This window comes from Pomacea canaliculata, linkage group LG6, assembly GCF_003073045.1.
Source record: "Pomacea canaliculata isolate SZHN2017 linkage group LG6, ASM307304v1, whole genome shotgun sequence".
Taxonomy (NCBI): domain Eukaryota; kingdom Metazoa; phylum Mollusca; class Gastropoda; order Architaenioglossa; family Ampullariidae; genus Pomacea; species Pomacea canaliculata.
In genome coordinates this window covers 28,288,605-28,307,496 of record NC_037595.1, presented here as the reverse complement: position 1 = coordinate 28,307,496, position 18,892 = coordinate 28,288,605, and the positions used below count along the sequence as shown (strand labels likewise).

Genomic DNA, 18,892 nt, shown 5'->3' with positions numbered 1-18,892 from the left:
AGCAAAGCAATCCCATTTTTCCTCCCCCTACTCAGTCCACCCAGCTGTCAGGAAGGAAGGAAGAGATGGCACCACCCAAAGCTGCCCCCAACCACCTGAAAAAAGGTCATGGGACGACCTTAACCTTTACCTTAACGGTGGTAGCTCTGTCCCGAGACTCAGCTTTACAGTCGTCTACAGAAGACGAGACAGCAAGACTTTACATGATGCACCCCAATACCAAGGGCTCGGAGGTTTCATAGACAAGTGGCAGTTTGAATTTTAGTTTAGTCTGTTAGCATTACAATGACTGTGTCAAGGTATATTATTATATTATTGTTATTATTATTATTATCATTATTATTATTATTAAGTGCTGGACACTGACGATCTTGCATCCCTCTAACACCAAAACACAACGATTACTTTTAGGAAATGGGATTTATTTAATCTCTGTACAACTAAACCTTATTTTCTTAAGAGGTAGCACAAAATGTGTGAGAACAAAGACATATCATTGCATCTTAAAAATGTAATATTTATCACTGTGATCATCGATGAAAACTGACTGACGAACGTGAAACATTATGACTGATCGAAACAACAACCAAAAAAAAAAAAAAATTAAATAAATAAATAAAAAAAATCATAATGACAAATAACAAGACTTGCAGGAAACCACTTTTACAGAAAGTCAAGCCTGTCTCAAATAATGTCTGTCACATGACCTGACCTGATTATATACATTGGTACACTTATTTCCCAGCTGCTTCAGCTGAAATGCAACAATAACACGTGTTCATCAACTATAATAATGACAAGATCATAACATCAATGAAATGGTTTTGGTAACATAGGCTGGACATGTCCATTATAATGATCCATCTTATTTCCACAAAAAAATCATTTGTTCAAAAAGCGTAGAAATGGCCGCAATAATTAATAATCGATCAAATATACAAACACAATTTAAAAAAAAAAGCAGAAATTACACTTTACAAGTTTTACAGACTGGATTTTTTTTCTTGCAATGGCGGCAAATATAATACACCTTTTCCCTAATGTACTCTGCATTTCCTTCACACGTGAGTTCATCGAACTGTTAACCTCATGTACACGTGGATGAATACCTCACTTGAAAAAGCAGAATATCGGGATGGATGTCTTGCTTTTCGTAAAAAAATGGGGAAGGGGCGAGGGGCAACAAAATCAAAAATCATCAATGAAAGCAACAAATACTGTCAACATCATCCCCTGAGAGAGTGGTGCTTAATATGATGCATTGCAAAAAATAAAAAAAAGAGGTACCGAGGGTCTTAAAATGTCCTCAGTACAAAAAGGCAAAATAATCAGCGTCGGTCACAGGGGTCAGGGGTCACAGTTCGTCGGTGACGTCAGGTAAACTGACCCTTGCGTTAGGGGATCTGTCAGCTCTTGTTTCTCAACTGGTCCTATCGCATCCTCATCCTGCTTGGGTATCTATCCTACCTAAGCTCACCTCACCCACCCCTCCCTTGACCACCTCACCTGAAATTCTCTCGCGAAGTCGGCGCGAGACAGAGCAGTTCTGGCGCCGCAGGGTATGAGGACATTATTTAAATATTTGAGCAGCAGATGGCACAGAAATAGTTTGTCACGAAGCTGACACAGAAAGTATATTTGTGGGTCTTGCTGGCAGACAAGAGAAGTTATTATTGAAAACAAAATAGATCATACTATATACACAGCCATGAGACTGGCTGTTCGAACCACGTGGACCGTCAGGGAGGCTGGATGCTCCTAAGTCTTCACACAGTGAGAGACAACTCTTTCTCACCGGAGTGCCAGACATTTTCTAGCCACCCTCATGTACCCCGTTGTGCAACACACACCCTCTATCAAACTTTTCCTCTTGCCTATTATCGCCAGTAAACATGGCTCCAGCATCTCAGCCTTGTAAAAGTCAAACGCTTTTACAAATAAATAAATAAACCTGCGGGAAGGAGGGGAGTGATGGAACTATAGCCACAACACGTCCATCCTTTCTTGTGAAATATTTTCAACTCCTTTACAAAATATTTCTCCCCGCTTCTCTCTTTCTCTCCATCTTTCTCTCAAACATACGGACATGGGTGTGAGACAAGGCGCACGTGTAGAGTGGCCCACGTTTCAGTTCTGAGAATCAACGGCACGTTCTCGAGGGAAGGAGAGGTGGACAGCTTTTGAGCTCAGCACCACGAAAACATCGTACCTACACTTCTCACCTCTTTGAAATTCTTTCTTACGGTCACTCTCACATCTCTCTCCATTCTTATTATATTGAAAAAAAAAATGTTTCGCTTTAAAATGCGATTATTAAAGCGCACTGTCACCGCACCCACTGAAAAATCACTGCGACCAACCCACCCCCTCCACTCCTCACACAATTGTCATGTTGTTCAGTAAAAAAAAAAAAATTTTGTGTGTGAGTGTGTGTGTGTGGTAGGGGGGTGTCTTTCTCTCCACATTTAAGCTTTCAAGTAAAAAATATGTCTCGTCCTCTGTGGTCTTAGCTGACAGGTGAAGAAGCGGAGATAAGGCACTGAGCAAGGACAAAGCCAAAAAGTAGCGATGGGAAGAGAATGGAAAAAGCCCACGGGACGGGCCCCGCAGAGAGGAGACGCGTACCTGCACAGGTGTACGCGTCGAGACGGTTGTGGCCGTCGTGGCACTTGCACTGGTAGGAGCCGATGGTGTTGACACACACCGTGTTCTTGTGGCAGTGGTGCCCGTACCGTCCCCCCTCTGTAGTGCACTCGTCGATATCTGAAAAAAAGAACAACAAATAAATAAACAAACACAAAACCTAAAAGTCGGAGGTGAACAACTCGTCAAGAATTTCTTCACAAGAATAAGAATGTCTAACCAATATACTATCCCTGCAAGCTTCTATTTGGTCTGTAATTATCTGTTTATATATCGTGACTGTTACTGTGTAAGCTACCAACCCATCTTCCCTCACGATCCCTTCTATCGGTTGTTCTTATTCTCTCTCTTGTTGTTGACACACATCCAAGCTCTCTCTCTTTCTCTCACACACCGATGCCCAAGAAAAACCAGAGACCCTGACAATCACAGCAGACAACATCGCCAGCCAAGGTAAAAACAAAAGATTCCTGGAACGCAGTTGGCAATGGCAGGTAGTGAGCTCAAGGTTACCGAGATGTTGTCCAGAAAGCCGACTTTCCATCTCGACAAATGACAAAAAATTCAAACAATCCAAACATTTGCTGATGGCCTTCGCGAGGTCAGGAGACGATCCACAAACTGTAGGTGAGAAATGGGAGGAGGGTCTGAAGGGTTGTACAGGGGCCGGGTGCAGAGTCGCCCTCCACTACTGACATTTATAAGCTTTCTAAATGATTGCTTTACCTTTGATATTTCATAAGCGTTCTGACTGCTAAATATATTACATATATATTATTTTATACTTACTAACTCGTCCTTCCTGATGCAATTAGCTAGTGTGTCTCACTAACTCTTAAAAATAGAAATCGGTTAAAGGCCATCCATTCAATTCTGTTAGCCCCTACACTACACAGACAAAACTTACTCAGACAGGGTGCAGGGAGAGGTGTGGTCAGAAACAAGGCGGATGGAGAAAAGAATCCACCCAAACCCACCACCACCCGTGGATTTTGTAATTCATTGTGACATCCGCACGCCGATCCCAATGTCCCAAAGCACTTTAGTGATTGTGAGAGTAGAGGTGGGTCTGGCTTTTGTTACATTTACTTACATAATGGTCCTTCAACCCCTACTCCCCTCCGCAAAGTCTTTTTAGTTCGATTTGTTAGCCGAAGCACATCTTTCAGACGACTGAATATCTTAAACCCCTGTTCCGTGAAAACTAACAATGCCTTTCAGAAAATCTCAAAGGGAAAGAATGGTGTTTGAAGACCACCGACCCGACAGGACGTCCATCTTGGTCTCAAGCCGAGATAAGACACGAGCATGAGTGACATGATGAAGGGTGAGGTGATCCGGGTGCTGACATACACGCATGTTACTTTAGCGGGTGGGTACCTCGAGCAGCTGGGCACTGAGTGGTTGTTTTAAATCCTACCTCAAAAATTGATGATTTGATTAGTGGGACACCGAGTGATGTAATTAGTGGCATCAGTAAAGGACCGACTGATGAGTGATGGACTGGTCTTCGATTTTTTCCACCGCTTAAAAATACTCTAGGGATGAACTCAATATAAGACTTTCGGTTAGGAAGTAGAAGACTTCTGGAATCGTTAAGACATCAGTAACACTCGGATGAACACCAATCACCCGATAGTTTTATAGGAGGAATGGTAGAACAATTCACTGATTAACAATGAGTGCAGAGAGTCTCCGGTTCCCGAACAGCTTCTTGAAGCCCACCATCTCGCTTTCACCTATCCGGCCACAAAAATACCCACTCAGCCTGCCCTACAACCTTGCAACAAGTTTGACCCCCGACCCCGCACCGGAAATTACGAGGACACTTAAAGGGAGTTAAGAAGGAAGGCTGGTTCCACATGCCCGCCTTCTCCTGAACAGCGGAAAGGTTTGGCGATGAAAAAGTTCAGGACACTTTCCGCGCGAGTCTCGACACCAAGCAGTTACCTCTGCTCGACTTCTTTATGAGGCAGTGGCTCCCCCATCTCCCCAACCTCCCCATCCTCCCCAGCCTCCCCATCTGGCTGAGCACCGCCTGCTCTCATCGCCTTGCACTCTGTACTCCAGGCTCCGCAATCACTGTCCTGCATCTGCGATCGTCTCGATGTTCTGCCGAGGCCTGACTTCCGGAACAGCAAACCTATGCGCAGTCGCTGATTTCTTTTGTGAGGCCCACGCAGCACCGGAAAGACGTCAGACCCGGGCTATCTCTCGGGTGGGGTCTGTTTGGGTGTGTGGGTTGGGCAGCTCGATGACATGCACGAGAAAGTAAACATATTTTTGTCTGCGAAAGGAAACCCATTGTTTGCGACCTTCAGATCTTCACACAAGTGGAGGATCGTCGGATGAACTTCTCCCTGATGGCGCAGTGCCCAGCACTTCCGGTACAGAGGATTGCTGGGTAAGCGAGTGGCGGAAAGATGGGAGGTGACTTAGCTTGTACATGTATTGTTAGCATTTACTTTTACGAAAAAATACTATAAAATGTTTTCAAATTATGTAAAATCTTAAATCACTTAACCTGATTTAGCAATGAGATGCTCTGTCTTTGAGATATGCAAATCAGTGGGTATCACGTGACCATATTTTAGGGACTGGGGAAGATGAAGGGAGAACAAAACATGGCTGAGGGGAAAAAACTCCAGGAAGATGTTTAAAAAAATATATCAGGAACAATCTAGGAACACGAAAATAAGCTATGAACAGCGAACAAAAAAATAGAAATAAATAAATTCGCGAGTGAGGAGAGGAAGGGTCACTGTCGGCAGCCACAAAGTGCTGCAGGCCACAAAAGATGTTCTGCGGCAGACGCTGGCATGGACATTAAGGACTTGCTGGCGGGTGGGGAGTTGGGGTGGGGTGGGGTGGGGTGGAAGCGCGTGCTGGAACCAGAATGAGGCTGAAGGTGAATGAACTGGCTTCACCACCGCTCAGACTTTCCAGGGTGAGGAACAGACACCACCCCTAGACCCCACCCCCTTTGCCTCCCCCCCTCCTCCTCCTTCGCATCCGGGACATACATCGAGCAAAGGGGAAACAACCGACGGCACTTCGGACAGACTGCCAGGGAGACATGAGAAAAGAGAGAGAGACGCAGGTAGCTGTACCTGGTGCACGAGACGCCTGCAAATGCCAGAGAACATCCAAACATTGGAGTCACTAGAAGCGACTGTAATAAACATCCTCCCCTTCCCCCCATCTCTCTCTCTACCCAGTAGTCTCCCCTTCTCCTCACCTGTTCGAAGCCCTGCCCTGCCCTGGCCTTTTGGACGGGCGAGGAACGCCTGGCTGGGGCAGGTGATAAAATCGCGAGACAACCAGCGGCGTACAGGTGGACCGAGCCACACGAAGCTAGGAAGCAGCGAGAGCCGTGTATCTACACGACCGATAGAGAAAGATCAGCAGCGTGACGTCACTTCCGCCGTCTTACCCTTCTCGGTGACGCACGGTCGAGGGGAGAGTTTTCGAAGCTGCGTCGGTATTTCCTCGTGAAGGTAAAATCACAGATGGAAAGATTTACAAGAGAGACAGTGAACTTCAAGCAGTTGGCTTCTAGGAACTCTCCAACACAAAAGGCGTGAAAGTCTAAAAAAAATTAACCTCAACTCTCGCTACACAAAATCCGTTTACGAAGCATGAGACTTGACAGTTTCTGGAAGCTGCCAGAACCAACACACCGTGGACGATGAAAGACTAGTAGACGTCACTTCCGCTCTACACGGAAGTCCCGGGAGGGTCAAGCTCCTCGGTGCAGGTAAGACGATCCGCTGTGCGATGTCGAGTCTAGTTAGTGATGATTGAATCGCGCCATAGACACGCATCTCTCTTTTTTTCTAGTTCGACAGAAAGCGATGCTTGTTCGACAAGGTATCTCAGCTTCGATCAAGGCGGAGGAAAATCCGCTGGTGGCACGGAGGATAATAGTCTCGCCTGTTGCCTTCCGCCATCTTTGGGACTTGCTGAGTCACGTGACCTGATAACGCTCCTGTCTCTGTGGGAATTCATGCATCACAGTTTCTCAGGTCGGACTGGTGCCGAGCAAAGACTCAACCTAGTAGCTACATCAAGGGGAATCATTTTTTCTCTGCGCCTGACCAGGTACCCGAAGTGTGGTATGGTTGATAAACCCGGGTACAAGAGCTGAGCGTTGCCTATGCTGGTTGCAGTTTTCATCTAACAGAAATAAAAATGTCAAACTTTCCCCATTGAAAAAATAATTTCAGCACCATAGGTGTTTGCTTTTAATCAACAAGCGGAAATATGTAACCGGAAATCCACCCCTTTCTCAAAAACACAAAAAAACAACGCACAAACAAATAATGAATTCTTCAAAGACATTTCTTAAAAATTAAAAATAATTACTGTTCCCCACAAAGAGAGGTGCAAGTTGGTAGGTAACAACAGATTATATATCCATTAACCTGGGACTCACCTTCGCACGATTTTCCGTCTCCATGGAAACCCGGGTTGCACTGACATGCGTACTGGGTGGCCAGGTTGACACACGTGGCATTGCGGTGACAGTCGTGGCCTTGCGAGCAGAAGTCAGTGCCTGCAACAATGGATGTTCAGACTGAAGGTCTAGCCACAATGTGTCATAAATATGGTCTCTTGTTGACAAACAACAAGATGTACATGTTTATTTTCAGTCACAAAGACGCGCGTGTCTTTAACCCTTAGAGCGCCATCATGAGAATGCAATTTTCATTACTTTTATTGCAAAGTTCAAGGTTTTCTTCTTTCCAAAAATGTATTGATTAACGTTTTCCAGAGACCAGCAATAATAAAAACAAGCATCACCCACTTCACAATCATCAGTTATTGTCTTTGTAATATCTATATGGAGGGTTAAGAGGGTTAAACAAACAAAAACAAAAAGAATGTATATAAAGTTTTCTCTCGCTCTCGTTGTGTGTGTTTCAGGTAGAGACTGGGTGACAGAGAGTCTGTACACAACTCCTGACCTACAGGAAGGAACAACAAAAGATCCAGCATCTTCACGTGTTACAGAAGGTCAAAGGTCACTCACCGTTACAGACCGGGCAGCACTGTCCTTGGATCTGGAGGCGCTCGCTGGGCGGACAGTTGAGGGCGGACAGGTATTTTTGGGATCTTTCTGATGACAAACCATTCCGCCATTCTGCAACAGGTCACGTGATAGTTAGACGATGCTCATCGCTCGTTAAAAGTTCAACAAAGTTCTTGACATTCCAAACTTAGACACGACATGAAGGAAACATCTCCTCCTCCCCACCACCCCGCCCACCAACTGATGTAAGCTTCAGCAGAAAATTCCTGCCTTCAAGTCGCAGTTTTGAGTAACCACGTGTTTATTCCAGTTGTTTCCTGAGAATGTTTCTGAGTTTTTTAAAAACAGATTTAATTGGAGGTGAGGTCGAGTGTCGCGAGTTTACGGATGAGTCACACGATGAATCACACATATCTCGCCTCTGTTGTCAGCAGTGGAACCAAGATGTCTGCATTCAACGCAGAATAACACAGGCAGTTGAAACACTTCTTTGATAAAGACCCAGTGAAGACCAAATGAGGCCTCAAACAGGTCAAGATGAGTCAACGATGTTTATACATTAGTAAAGGGACACTACGACGATTTACTACAAACATCCGGTATTGAGCAGGTCATGTCAGTAAGAGTGCCATGTGAAAACCTTGGAGGAGAGATGCCCCTCCCCATGTACCAAAGGCATATGGCTACTTAGTATCTGCTCACTCCTACAGCTTGCTTTCAATGTCTGACACAGGAATTTCCACTTCTTTTGTCAAAATGTCTGCATTCGTGAGCAACAATTAAAGTGATACACGACAAAACACAACTAAACGACAAAAAAAAACAAAAAAACAAAAACAAAAAAAAAAAAAAAAAAAAAAAAAACAAAACAAAACAAACCACGGCAAAACATAAATAACGAGACAAAACCTAACATGGTAATAGACAACAATACATAACATAATAACCAATGCTTAAAAAACAAAACATTATAAAACATGAAGCAAAAATGCAAAACAAAAAACAAAAATGGCAAAGAATAAAAAAAAAATAAGATCACAGCAAAACAGCGAAATACAAACAAAACACGATAAAACATAATAAAATCAAACGCGCCAAAGCATGGCAAAACACAAACAAAACACAACGCAATATAATAAACACAGTAAATCCTAACCAACCAAATCAAATTCGCCAAACCACAACAAAGAAGACAGTAAAAGAGCATTACCATAATAACATAAAAACTATATGAAGCAGGAAAATAAAACTGGTATTAAAAAAAGGGAGATAAAAAATCGCCTTGCAGTAGACATGTCTTGCTAAAGAAAACTTATTGCGCATCATCTGAGTTCAACAAACAGACTCCATGCCGGGAGGCGGGCAGGGTGGGAGAGAAAGGAGGACAATGAGCACCGCTCAACCTCGGATCGAGTGGGAGGCGAACCGGTGGAAGACGAAAGCACAGCCTCGGCCTTGATACGAAAATTACCTGTCTTCTCTTTTTTGTTTCGTTTGACTCCGCACGTGATAGTTCTGAAAGCATTTTCGCGAAAACTACAGGTCTTGATGACAGGATTGTGTCAGCATGCTGATGCAGTCTTAAAAAGGTGAGACCATGAGGAAGACACGCGGTGAACTCTGGGATACTTGCAGGATCGAGCCTTGAGGAGAGCTGAGGGGAGGCTGCTATCATCTACTAGCTTCTCCAACACGACTGACAGTGCCGATACCGAGATGCCAGACTGTGCGGAGACTTCAAAGAGTAGACTGGGGGCCCTTGAAGGCTCACCTGTGCTGTCCGTTACCTGTTGTTGTCAACGTTTACATCTGATTCCTCCATCAAGACACAGGCGCCAGCGGGGACGCATTCCATTCACTTGCATGGACAGCAGCGCTGTACTTCATGTCTTCCGGCAATATCAACAATATTTGGACAACAATGAAACTTATTTACCTGGAGAAATGTTATTCTGTGGTATGTGGAAGACGGGAGGATGAATGTAAGAAATATTTGAACTTTAGTCGAGATTCTGAGGAAGGTTCCAACTTGTTTGCCAGCAGGTTCAAGATTAAAATACTCACCACCCTCTCCACACAGACAAACAAACATTGACACACCACAAACGATATCTCAAGAAATGTGAAGGCAATCTGCAGCAAAGAAGAAGAAGGAGAAATAAAAGGGAGGACTTTCAGTACTTTTCAAACACGGCAATCTCAAAGCAGTGGGATGGTAAGCAGACCAGGTCTCCCCCGTTTGAGGTTATCTGTGTACTGCATTACGAGTCGCCCACTAATAACACTGCAGAGTGCCGGCTGAAGGTGTTTGGTCTCGGCGGAGGAAGTACCTCCTTAAAGTGTTTGGTTAGGTCTTCTTCACCCGACATCTCCCCGTAAACACCGAGAGTTCTTCGAAAGTGAAAATGCCGACCCCGTTAACATGGTGACGGGGAGACAGACGGGAAGGAAGGAGTGGAAGTACTGTTGTTTTGTCCAGTAGGAGACATAAACACAGACAGCGGTACTGATGTACAGGAAAAAAAATACAGGTATTATTATTTGAAGGTTTTTATTGTGGGAGGACACCTCAACAAATATGAACACACACAAACACACATCTACATCCACCCGAGATACACACACAAACACATCGACACTCACACAAACACGCAAAACGCACAACTACATTGGAAAGAAAGAGGATGAAGAAGACGGATTAAAAAAAGGGAAAACCAGAGGAAGGCAACTAATCATGAAGATGTTTTTGTTTGTTTGTTTTTTTTTCTGTTGGCGTCTGTACGCTCGCGATCGTGCGGGTGCACGTGAGTGCGAGCGCGCGCTCCTGTTTATAGTAGACGACCTTCCAGCACGTGGAAGTGCAAAGCTGCATACAAGCCAGTGTACCCCACAACTGTGTGGCACCCCACAACTGATGGCACCCCACAACTGATGGCCCCCACACCGACAGGAGGACGCCCCACCTCACCCACACAGTCTAAAGGTCAGGGCCATCCATCTCATGTTCTTAACCTTTATCTCTCAACTCCATTTCCATGTTCTCACCCGGATCTGGATCTCGTACAGAACCAACGACTTTGTACGAAGCACGGCTGCCACCATCACAACACACCAGGAACTTTTATTTGTAACAGTTAAGTGACGTCAGCTAGTGTAGGTTGGTCATGTGACCCGGTATGACCCCTTGTGGAAGACTGACCTGCAAGGTACCATGGAAGGTGGTCAACACGGGGACCAGAGGAAAAAACTGGAATACGAACGTCGACTGAGTCCTGTACACGACCTGCTTACTATTGCCCCAAACAGGAATTAGTGGTGGTCACGGGACAGATGACTGACTCTCAACCTGTCACCCATCATCTCAACCTACATTCCATGTTCTCAACCTGTTTCGCCAACCTTTCTGCAAGCAATGGCTCGTTGTGATACAGGACGGGCTGCATCCCCAAACGACAGCCAACTTCTTATTATTTACTAATTGTATTTTTAAATTCCCACACACACCCTGTTCACGGCAGGGTGAGCCAGGCGTCTAGGGGTACCAAAGGGCGTTCCTTTCTTGGACGGCTCTAGTTCCCCAGGTGAGTTTACTGATACACAGGTGAGCGTAGAGGTTCAAACACAAAGCGTGAAATTTCAGAACGCAAGGTGCCAAGGGCAGACAATCTCTGCCGCCTCCTACAACCCAGGAGTGCTCTGTCCTTGCCCCTGGAGGCAAATCTTGTACGGCAGACTCCCCGGGGTGCAAGCGGAGTGCCACACTCAAATTCCAGACAGGCCAGTTCTGTGACAGCGGGTACCGGGTGGATTATCGGCGAACATCACAATGGATGGAGGGTGGGCGTGGGGTGGAGGTATGTGAGGGGTGCTGCAAGGTAACCCTGTATCATCCCACTCCTTTGTCTCTCCGCCACGCAGGTCCGCTTACACACAGTTGGAAACTTGTGGAACAGGCTCCGAGGGCTTAACTGGTCTTGAACACAGCCCGCTGCCTCCCTTGACGGTGTGGCTCGATGACAACCACAACAGATCATCTCCTGAGAGGCAGTCGTCTATAGCTTATTTACAATTATCGCCGCAGTCTCAGCACTTAATGAGCGGCATACCTTGGCAGGCCCCAAGCCACTCGTGCCATGTAAGTAAAAAAAGAAAAAAAAAATCTCTTCCCTTCTAAAACCAATGACAGCTTATGTTGGCAGGCCGCAGGTGTTTCCATCACCTAGAAAAATTATCACCTTACTCACCTGAAACAAGCTGTTGTGATTGAAACAAGCTGAAATCACTAATGTTGAAACATACTGGTGATGTTAGTTAAGGGTTAGGGTAGACCACGTCTTGTTTCCATGACTACAAGCGTGGGTGTGGATGTCTTTTTAGGACCCACCCCTCATCCTATCTGACAGCTTACCTTACATTGTGAGCGGGTATCCCTCTATACTCGAAAATACTAGATGACAGCTAAGTCAATAATATTTCATAATTTTATGATAAAATGAAAAACAATTAAATGGAAAATTCTTTTTTCTGTTTTTGTTTGCCCGACACTGCCTTTGATACCATCAATACCACCCGAGGTACCTGTAACTCCGGTCAGTGGATTATGATAACGGAGTTGAGGTGTCGATCCCGGGTGTCTGCGGCTACAAGTTTCCAGTCTATACGCACGTACCACCGAGGTCTGAGGTCCATTCTTGAGTCTAAGATCCCCACGAACTCCTTCACCATGTCACGAGCTCCTCCACCCCAGTCGTGTCCAGTTACAAAGTGAAGTCATTAACAATCCACCCAGCACGAGCATCATTCTCCCTTTTGGGTTCTTGCCCTCCCGCACCCTCCCCACACCTCCCCCTCCCCGAGTAAGGGGAACCTGCGAAGAGGAGGCTTTACCATGCTTGGCTAGCTCCTGTGGTTGAGGGGAATGGGGGTGGGGAATGGGGAAGTGGCCGAGGTCTGTGCACAAGACACGCGAAGGTAGGTTTCGCCGCGCTTGAATTCCGACCTGGTGCGTAATGCACGCGCGTGCTTCAGCGGAGAAGGAGTTGCTGCACGGTAGGCTAGCGGCAGACGGAAGGTAATCTTACCTGCCTGTCGGGTACCTGGCGGCTACGTGCGTCAGCGCGTGGAGCGGCTTTGACGGATGTCCGCCAGCCTCGTGCGTGCACGGCAGAAATGTCGCGTCCTCCCCAAAATAGTTCCACAAACCTCTCGTGCACCGAAAGTCGAACATTTTCCGGTCTGATTTTGTAGACAGAGTTGTGTATCGCTGAGTGAAACCTTTGACAAACTCACAAGCCGGCCATCTTCTTCTGACACCGAGTCAGTATTCGTCAGGATCCATCAAAGACTTTAACAATGTCAGCTGTTGCGAATTATCGAGACTAAGTCGTGTTTTGTCAGACTGAAATCCACTGGCTGGTTGTAAGGTCCAGCAAGGTTTTGGCCCTCAAAAGACTGTTTATCATGCCACGAGGATGTTGTTGACCTGGTCTTCAGATGGCGATGTTCCTACCTGACGTCCAGACAAAGATTGGCGCGATGACATGGAGATGCGGATGTTGACATGTCTCTGACCTCGGTCGGTACTATGCTCTGACAGGAAGTGTACGATGTTGGCATGACAACGAGTATTATTATTATTAGTGTACATATTGCACCGCATTAGCGGTACCTACAGGGCAAAGTCTCTCATCTTCTTTTCAGCAACAAACCAGGCGTGACGACCTTTGACACTGAGATGTTATCTTCATGAGATCTCACTTAGTGACAGACATCACTGTGTTCGTTGTCGTGTACAGTAAAGGTATAAAATGTTTATTATTGTAGAACAGCAGGCAGCAGTATGTGACAACTACAAGCAGGACAGGACAGGGCAGGACAGGACAGGACAAGACAGGACAGGGCAGGGCATTGCGGTATTCAGCTCTCTAAGGCAAGAAGAAGACATACTTACATCACAGGTACAGGTAACACAGACCCGAGGACTCAGCACCTCCCCGTGGTCATAGTATTTCCCACTGTAGAAACAGTTCGCTGCAACACAGAAACACAAAGTAAAAATACTTTTGTCCGACACACAGACACACAAACAACAACAAACAACACAGACACACAAACAACAACAACAACAAACAACGTAGACACACTTTGCAGCAAAATAAACAATGTAATTCTCTCATTTATACACAAAGAGGGTTAACGCGCCTTTCCTCAAAGCAAAATGTTAAAAGTCGATCTGCACCCGCACCCTCCCATCTTCTGCCTCCCACTTCCATGTGGTTGCCCCCGTTGAGAAGGGTGAGGGTGCGCGTGATGTCCTGAACCCTGTAACTGTCAGCTGCACGTGCGGGGACTGACAGCAACACACACGTTAACCTCCAGGGCACTCGCTCATTTGCATTTTTGGGGGATCAAAGGCCCAGCTTCTAGAGCGTGTCTGCGTGGGGGCATAAAACGAAATGGAATCGCCGGCCCACGTTCTCCCCGCTGTTTGCAAAATGGTAAAAAAAAAAAAAAAAAGAAGAAAATTTTTCAACTTCTTGATCACCAAACGTTCCTGCTCCAAATAATTGGCGAGGGCATCCAGCAGGGCGTGTCCGACACTTGGTCTTGGGGTCACCATGCGGAAGTGATGACTAGAACAGTTTTTATTTTTCTTTTGCTTTTGGTTTACTTTCCTCGGAAGCGACCTCTGGTTATGGTAACATCGGAACACCATACTCGCCATCCGCATCCAAACCCTCAAATTCAAATTCAAACCCACACAATCGAAGCAGGTTCCAAAATGTCCAAGTAAAAACAAAAAAGGATGGAGCTGTATCCGGAAAGCCACAGGGAGTGAAAGAAGGAAGTAGAAATTGCTAGGGGAGGGATGTGTTATTGTCCCTGAAGGGAGAAAGGAAAGAACGAGGTGTCAAGTCCATCTGCATGCGACTGTCACCAGTCCCCCCGTAATGTCGGCCCTGGCATTATGCAAGCAGCAGGGGAGCCGGCTTTTCCCCCGCCTCCATCCTCCGATTTTTGAATGTTTGTTTTTTTTATTTGTTCAATCTTCTCTCGTGTTGATCTTTCAGCGTTATGTTGCATTCAAAGCGCTTAGTATCAACAGATGTTTCGCTCGATAAACACTTATTTGAAGGCTTCTGTCTGTTTGGGATGGCGCGCGTGCGAGGCCGGGTAGCGACTGGCAGTTGTTATTGCAGCGCCCACACACCCGGCTAAATAAGCCAACTGCAGCAACTGTTTTCTCCATGACGACGCATCAGCCCAAACTCAACACCTCGTGAAAGAACAAGAAACGGACTGGGAGCAGACTGCAGCGTTTTCATTATGTGGTGGTCGGAGGAACTCGTATCATGTCTTACACACACCATTGCACACACACACACACAGGTTTATAACAAACTATTTGTGGGGTGGATGAGTGTGTGTGGAGCTTCACGGAGGGAAGGTAGTGGGGTGGGAGGCTGCTGAGAACAAGGGGCATCGCACCCGAGTTCCGTGCACAAAGGGCAACGAGCGTAAACAATTTCTGATGTTTGCGTCTGGATGTGCTGATGCGAGAAGGATCCGTCTGCGAACAGAATACTCCTGCAGGTAGGTCAACAGTCAGTCTGGCTGATGGTACGTCACAGGAGTACAGGTCGGCAACATCAGCACGCGCACGTCACCCTGGGACGTCAACACGTGACGAGTCACACTTCGTATATATACAAACACCTCTGAAAAACTTTGTCTCCATGGGAAGGTAAAAATACCTTCAGTATCACGGACAAACTTCGAGTGAATATGTTTCAAACTAAAGTCCATCCGGTTTATTAACCTCTCGTCCCTTTTGTTGAAGGATCCTACGTGACGTAAGGTCAAAGGGGAAGTGCGTGTCACCACTTCGGGATTCAAAGAACGGGAATAAATTATGCAAGTCTGCGTATTAAAACTGCATCATCTAAGCCAGTGCCATACATAAAATCTTTTACTCTCGTCCCACAACCACTGTCGGGGCACAAAGCGGCACGTGACGCACGCGAGGTAGGGTCAAGTACAGGCTGACCTTCCGTCCCTCGCCACGTGCACGTAACGGGGGAGGTGACAGGGGTTTGAGAGGTGGTGGGTGGGTGGGAGGACACGGGCAAGGTCGGGTGGTCGGGATCTACGGAAGTGAGAGCTGATGACGCTCTCATCGGTGTGAAGGTTTCCGGCCGCGAAGCATTATGGGAGTTGGGCGAGTGGTGTGACGAAAGAGAGGTGCCAGCGCAGGTCAGGAGATCATCATTCTGTGTGCTACCTTAGCCATTTTCGTTAACCTCTTTTTTTTTCATCCTAAATCCGTACTTTCATCCTATCTGCAAAAGCACCTCTTTAACGCATTCTTTTAATATTCAACCCGCAAGCTGTTTGTCCTCTGGCTTAGACAAATCTAACCATTAAAAAAAAAGAGAGAGCCCCATCAAGAGGACCAGTTGCCTGTGAAAGGAGGGTAGTGAAATCGCTCCGTACTTCCAACAGGTAGACCGCCTTCAAGGCTGAGTTTGTCTTCAAGCTCCGGCACCAAAGCAGCCTCTTGTGAGTAAGAAGCGAGGAATTCAACAAATGTTTCCTCCCCTAACCCTCCTTCCCTTACACCAAGCGGCTTGAAAGCGGCGATACCCGTACCCCGTGTTCGCTGCTTACATCAAACTGTTGCACAAGCCGTTGGCAGGAAGGAAGGAGCGTTGCGGAGCGAAGACGGAGGGCAAAGTCTGCGAGAGTGAGAAGAGCGGGATGAACTATGAACTCTTGACATTCGTCACCTTGTTGATGTCTGGTCTTGTCGTAGGTACTTCACTGAGCATGCGCAGTCTGGGCCCTTACGCACGTGTGTACGTTTATATGTATGTACATAAAATTTTGTGTATGAGGACAGGTGAGTTTGTATGTTTATATACACGTGTGTGGAATTGATGAATATCTTTGCCTGCTTGAGTATGTCTTCAGGTGGAGTATAGATATATTGATGTATATCGTGCATGTATAAGACCACAGGTAATTGTATATAAGTATTTATATTTACGTGTCGAAGTGTAGAAGGTAGGAGGGGTGGGTCCCTTGAGAGTGTGAAGAAACAGAGAATGGTTTAATTGGGATTTGCAAATGTGGATCCCACCCTGTGAGTGTCGGCAGGACACATAGCATGCATCACTGATTCCCTCTCCATCCAGTCCCATGGCCTCCTGGGATATTTAAGTTCAATCAGCTGTGACTTTACTTGTTTCCTGTTTTCACTTTCCTTCTTTTTCTCTTTCACTTTTCACCTTGGCACGCGCAAATGTTTCGCGTGCTTGGCGCTGGAATCAAACACGAACTTCATCGCAAAGTTTCTGACGGATGAAGACGGCACTCGTGCTGTTTGTTTTTCAAGGAACTTTGTTTGGAATGTTTATTTATTTTTCTACAGCAAATCGCACGCAAGGTTTTTTCGTTTCCGATGTCGAACTCATGCTAACGAGGCGTTGCCATAACAACCAGCCAAGGAGACCGTTGAGAACTGCTTGTACAAAAGTTTGTTTCTTTCTGACGGATCTGAGTTATTCACTAAAATTTAGGACATCTTATATTCCAACAATTTCGAAACATTTTTTTTTAGAATTAAGATATCTGCGATAGTATTTCAATTGGGGTCATAGGTCATGCACCAACAGTGATCACGTGATCGCTCAAAAAAAATCATGTGGCATTTTAAAAAATATATAATTTCTTGTATTTCTTTCAATTTTATTGACTTCCTGTGCAGCTCGTTGGGCAGACTTTCAAGTTCACGTGATTGCACAGGGAGGTAATGACCGTGAATGACAGAAATCACACAAAGTCTCGCGGGAAGTGAGGAGCAGAAATGATGAGCTTTTAACCTGTTGTAACTCACTTCACGGTTAGACAGCAGACAGGAGGGAGCACCCACCCTGCTACCCTGCTCTGTAATGCGGGTATGGCAATGACACACCTCCCTCAGTGTCTGCTAGTGGTTCAGCCAAGTCACGTGATAATGGAGGTACACGGGTCTGCACGTGCCGATGTGCGCACTTACTTTTGAATCCAGTGCAGCAAGGACAAGTCGCAGTTCGCTCTATTTTTTTCCCTTCAAAAGATGAAGAGCTCCTGCCTCAAGTTACGAGTTTCTCTCCCTTTCTATCTCATGTTCTGTTATGTCCCCTTCGTCCAGGTGTTACAGAATAGGATTTTATGTTTTTCTAAGGTACAATAACTTGAGAACGAAGTATATTCCTTTGAAAATGCCCAACATTGTCTTTATCCTTGTTATTAGCTAATGTTAGCAAGACCATGGAAATGACATCAACAAGGCGTTCTAAGTTCAATATTTAAATTAATAATTGACTATGTGTCTGTCCATATGTAATGAATAAATAATTCTGTTGTATCGTTTTTTTCTCTCTCCCTTGAAATGGAATTATGGCCAATAAAGTTTCAGATCAAATTCTCTCACACACACACAGAAAAAAGGAAAGAAAGAGAGATTTGTGTCCATGCCGAGAATACTCACTCAAACAGAGGGGACAGCACTCCCCGTCACGGTACACAGGGTTCTTGCACTCGGCAGGAGGGCACTCCACATTTCGACACTCAATCGTACCATTCTGAAATACAAAATAAACCAACTTAGCAATCAGACATTCTGATTGACTTCTACCAACACCCATTCAAACAGCATCCCAATCTCCCGAGGCATTTCATGTTCAATAACATCGATGAACAGAGAAACACTTCCTAAGAAGAAATTAGGAAATTAATAGCTATAGAATAACTGCAATTAATCTTACCAATTTTAACAATTTATTAATTTTTTTTACTAACAAAAAGTAGATGTTGAAAAGGCAAGAAACTTAATGTAGCTCAAACAACGTGCACAACATGTTCACATCACATGTCTGTAGAAATGAAGGGTGGAGAGGACGAGTGGAGAGGACGAGACAAAAACAGATTACTAGGCAAATATTTGCAATTTTCATGCAAAATAAGGTGCATAACATGATCAAACAACTGATACATTGTCTGTATTATTTTTTTACTCGTGCTTCATGCATAATGTGGCTCAATGCAGTTTCCAAGCAGATGCATCTTAAACAGATGAGAAACAGATTATTTAATTTTTGTTTGAGTTCTGTTTTACTTTTGTTGCTCTTGTTTAATTTAGAGCGGGTGGAGGAGACAGTTTGTCCACCCAGGTCA

General features: G+C 45.4%; 1 protein-coding gene across 1 annotated transcript in view; it reads right to left on the bottom strand.

The window, feature by feature from the left end:
* Positions 1–405: 405 nt before the first annotated feature.
* Positions 406–18,892, bottom strand: part of LOC112566999 (protein kinase C-binding protein NELL1-like) — a 30,124-nt gene continuing 11,637 nt past the window's right edge. Inside the window, 6 exon segments of the mRNA XM_025243432.1 lie at positions 406–2,763; positions 7,079–7,198; positions 7,676–7,738; positions 7,741–7,786; positions 13,626–13,705; positions 18,207–18,300. Of these exon segments, the coding sequence (XP_025099217.1) occupies positions 2,507–2,763; positions 7,079–7,198; positions 7,676–7,738; positions 7,741–7,786; positions 13,626–13,705; positions 18,207–18,300 (660 nt within the window). The 3' untranslated portion in view covers positions 406–2,506.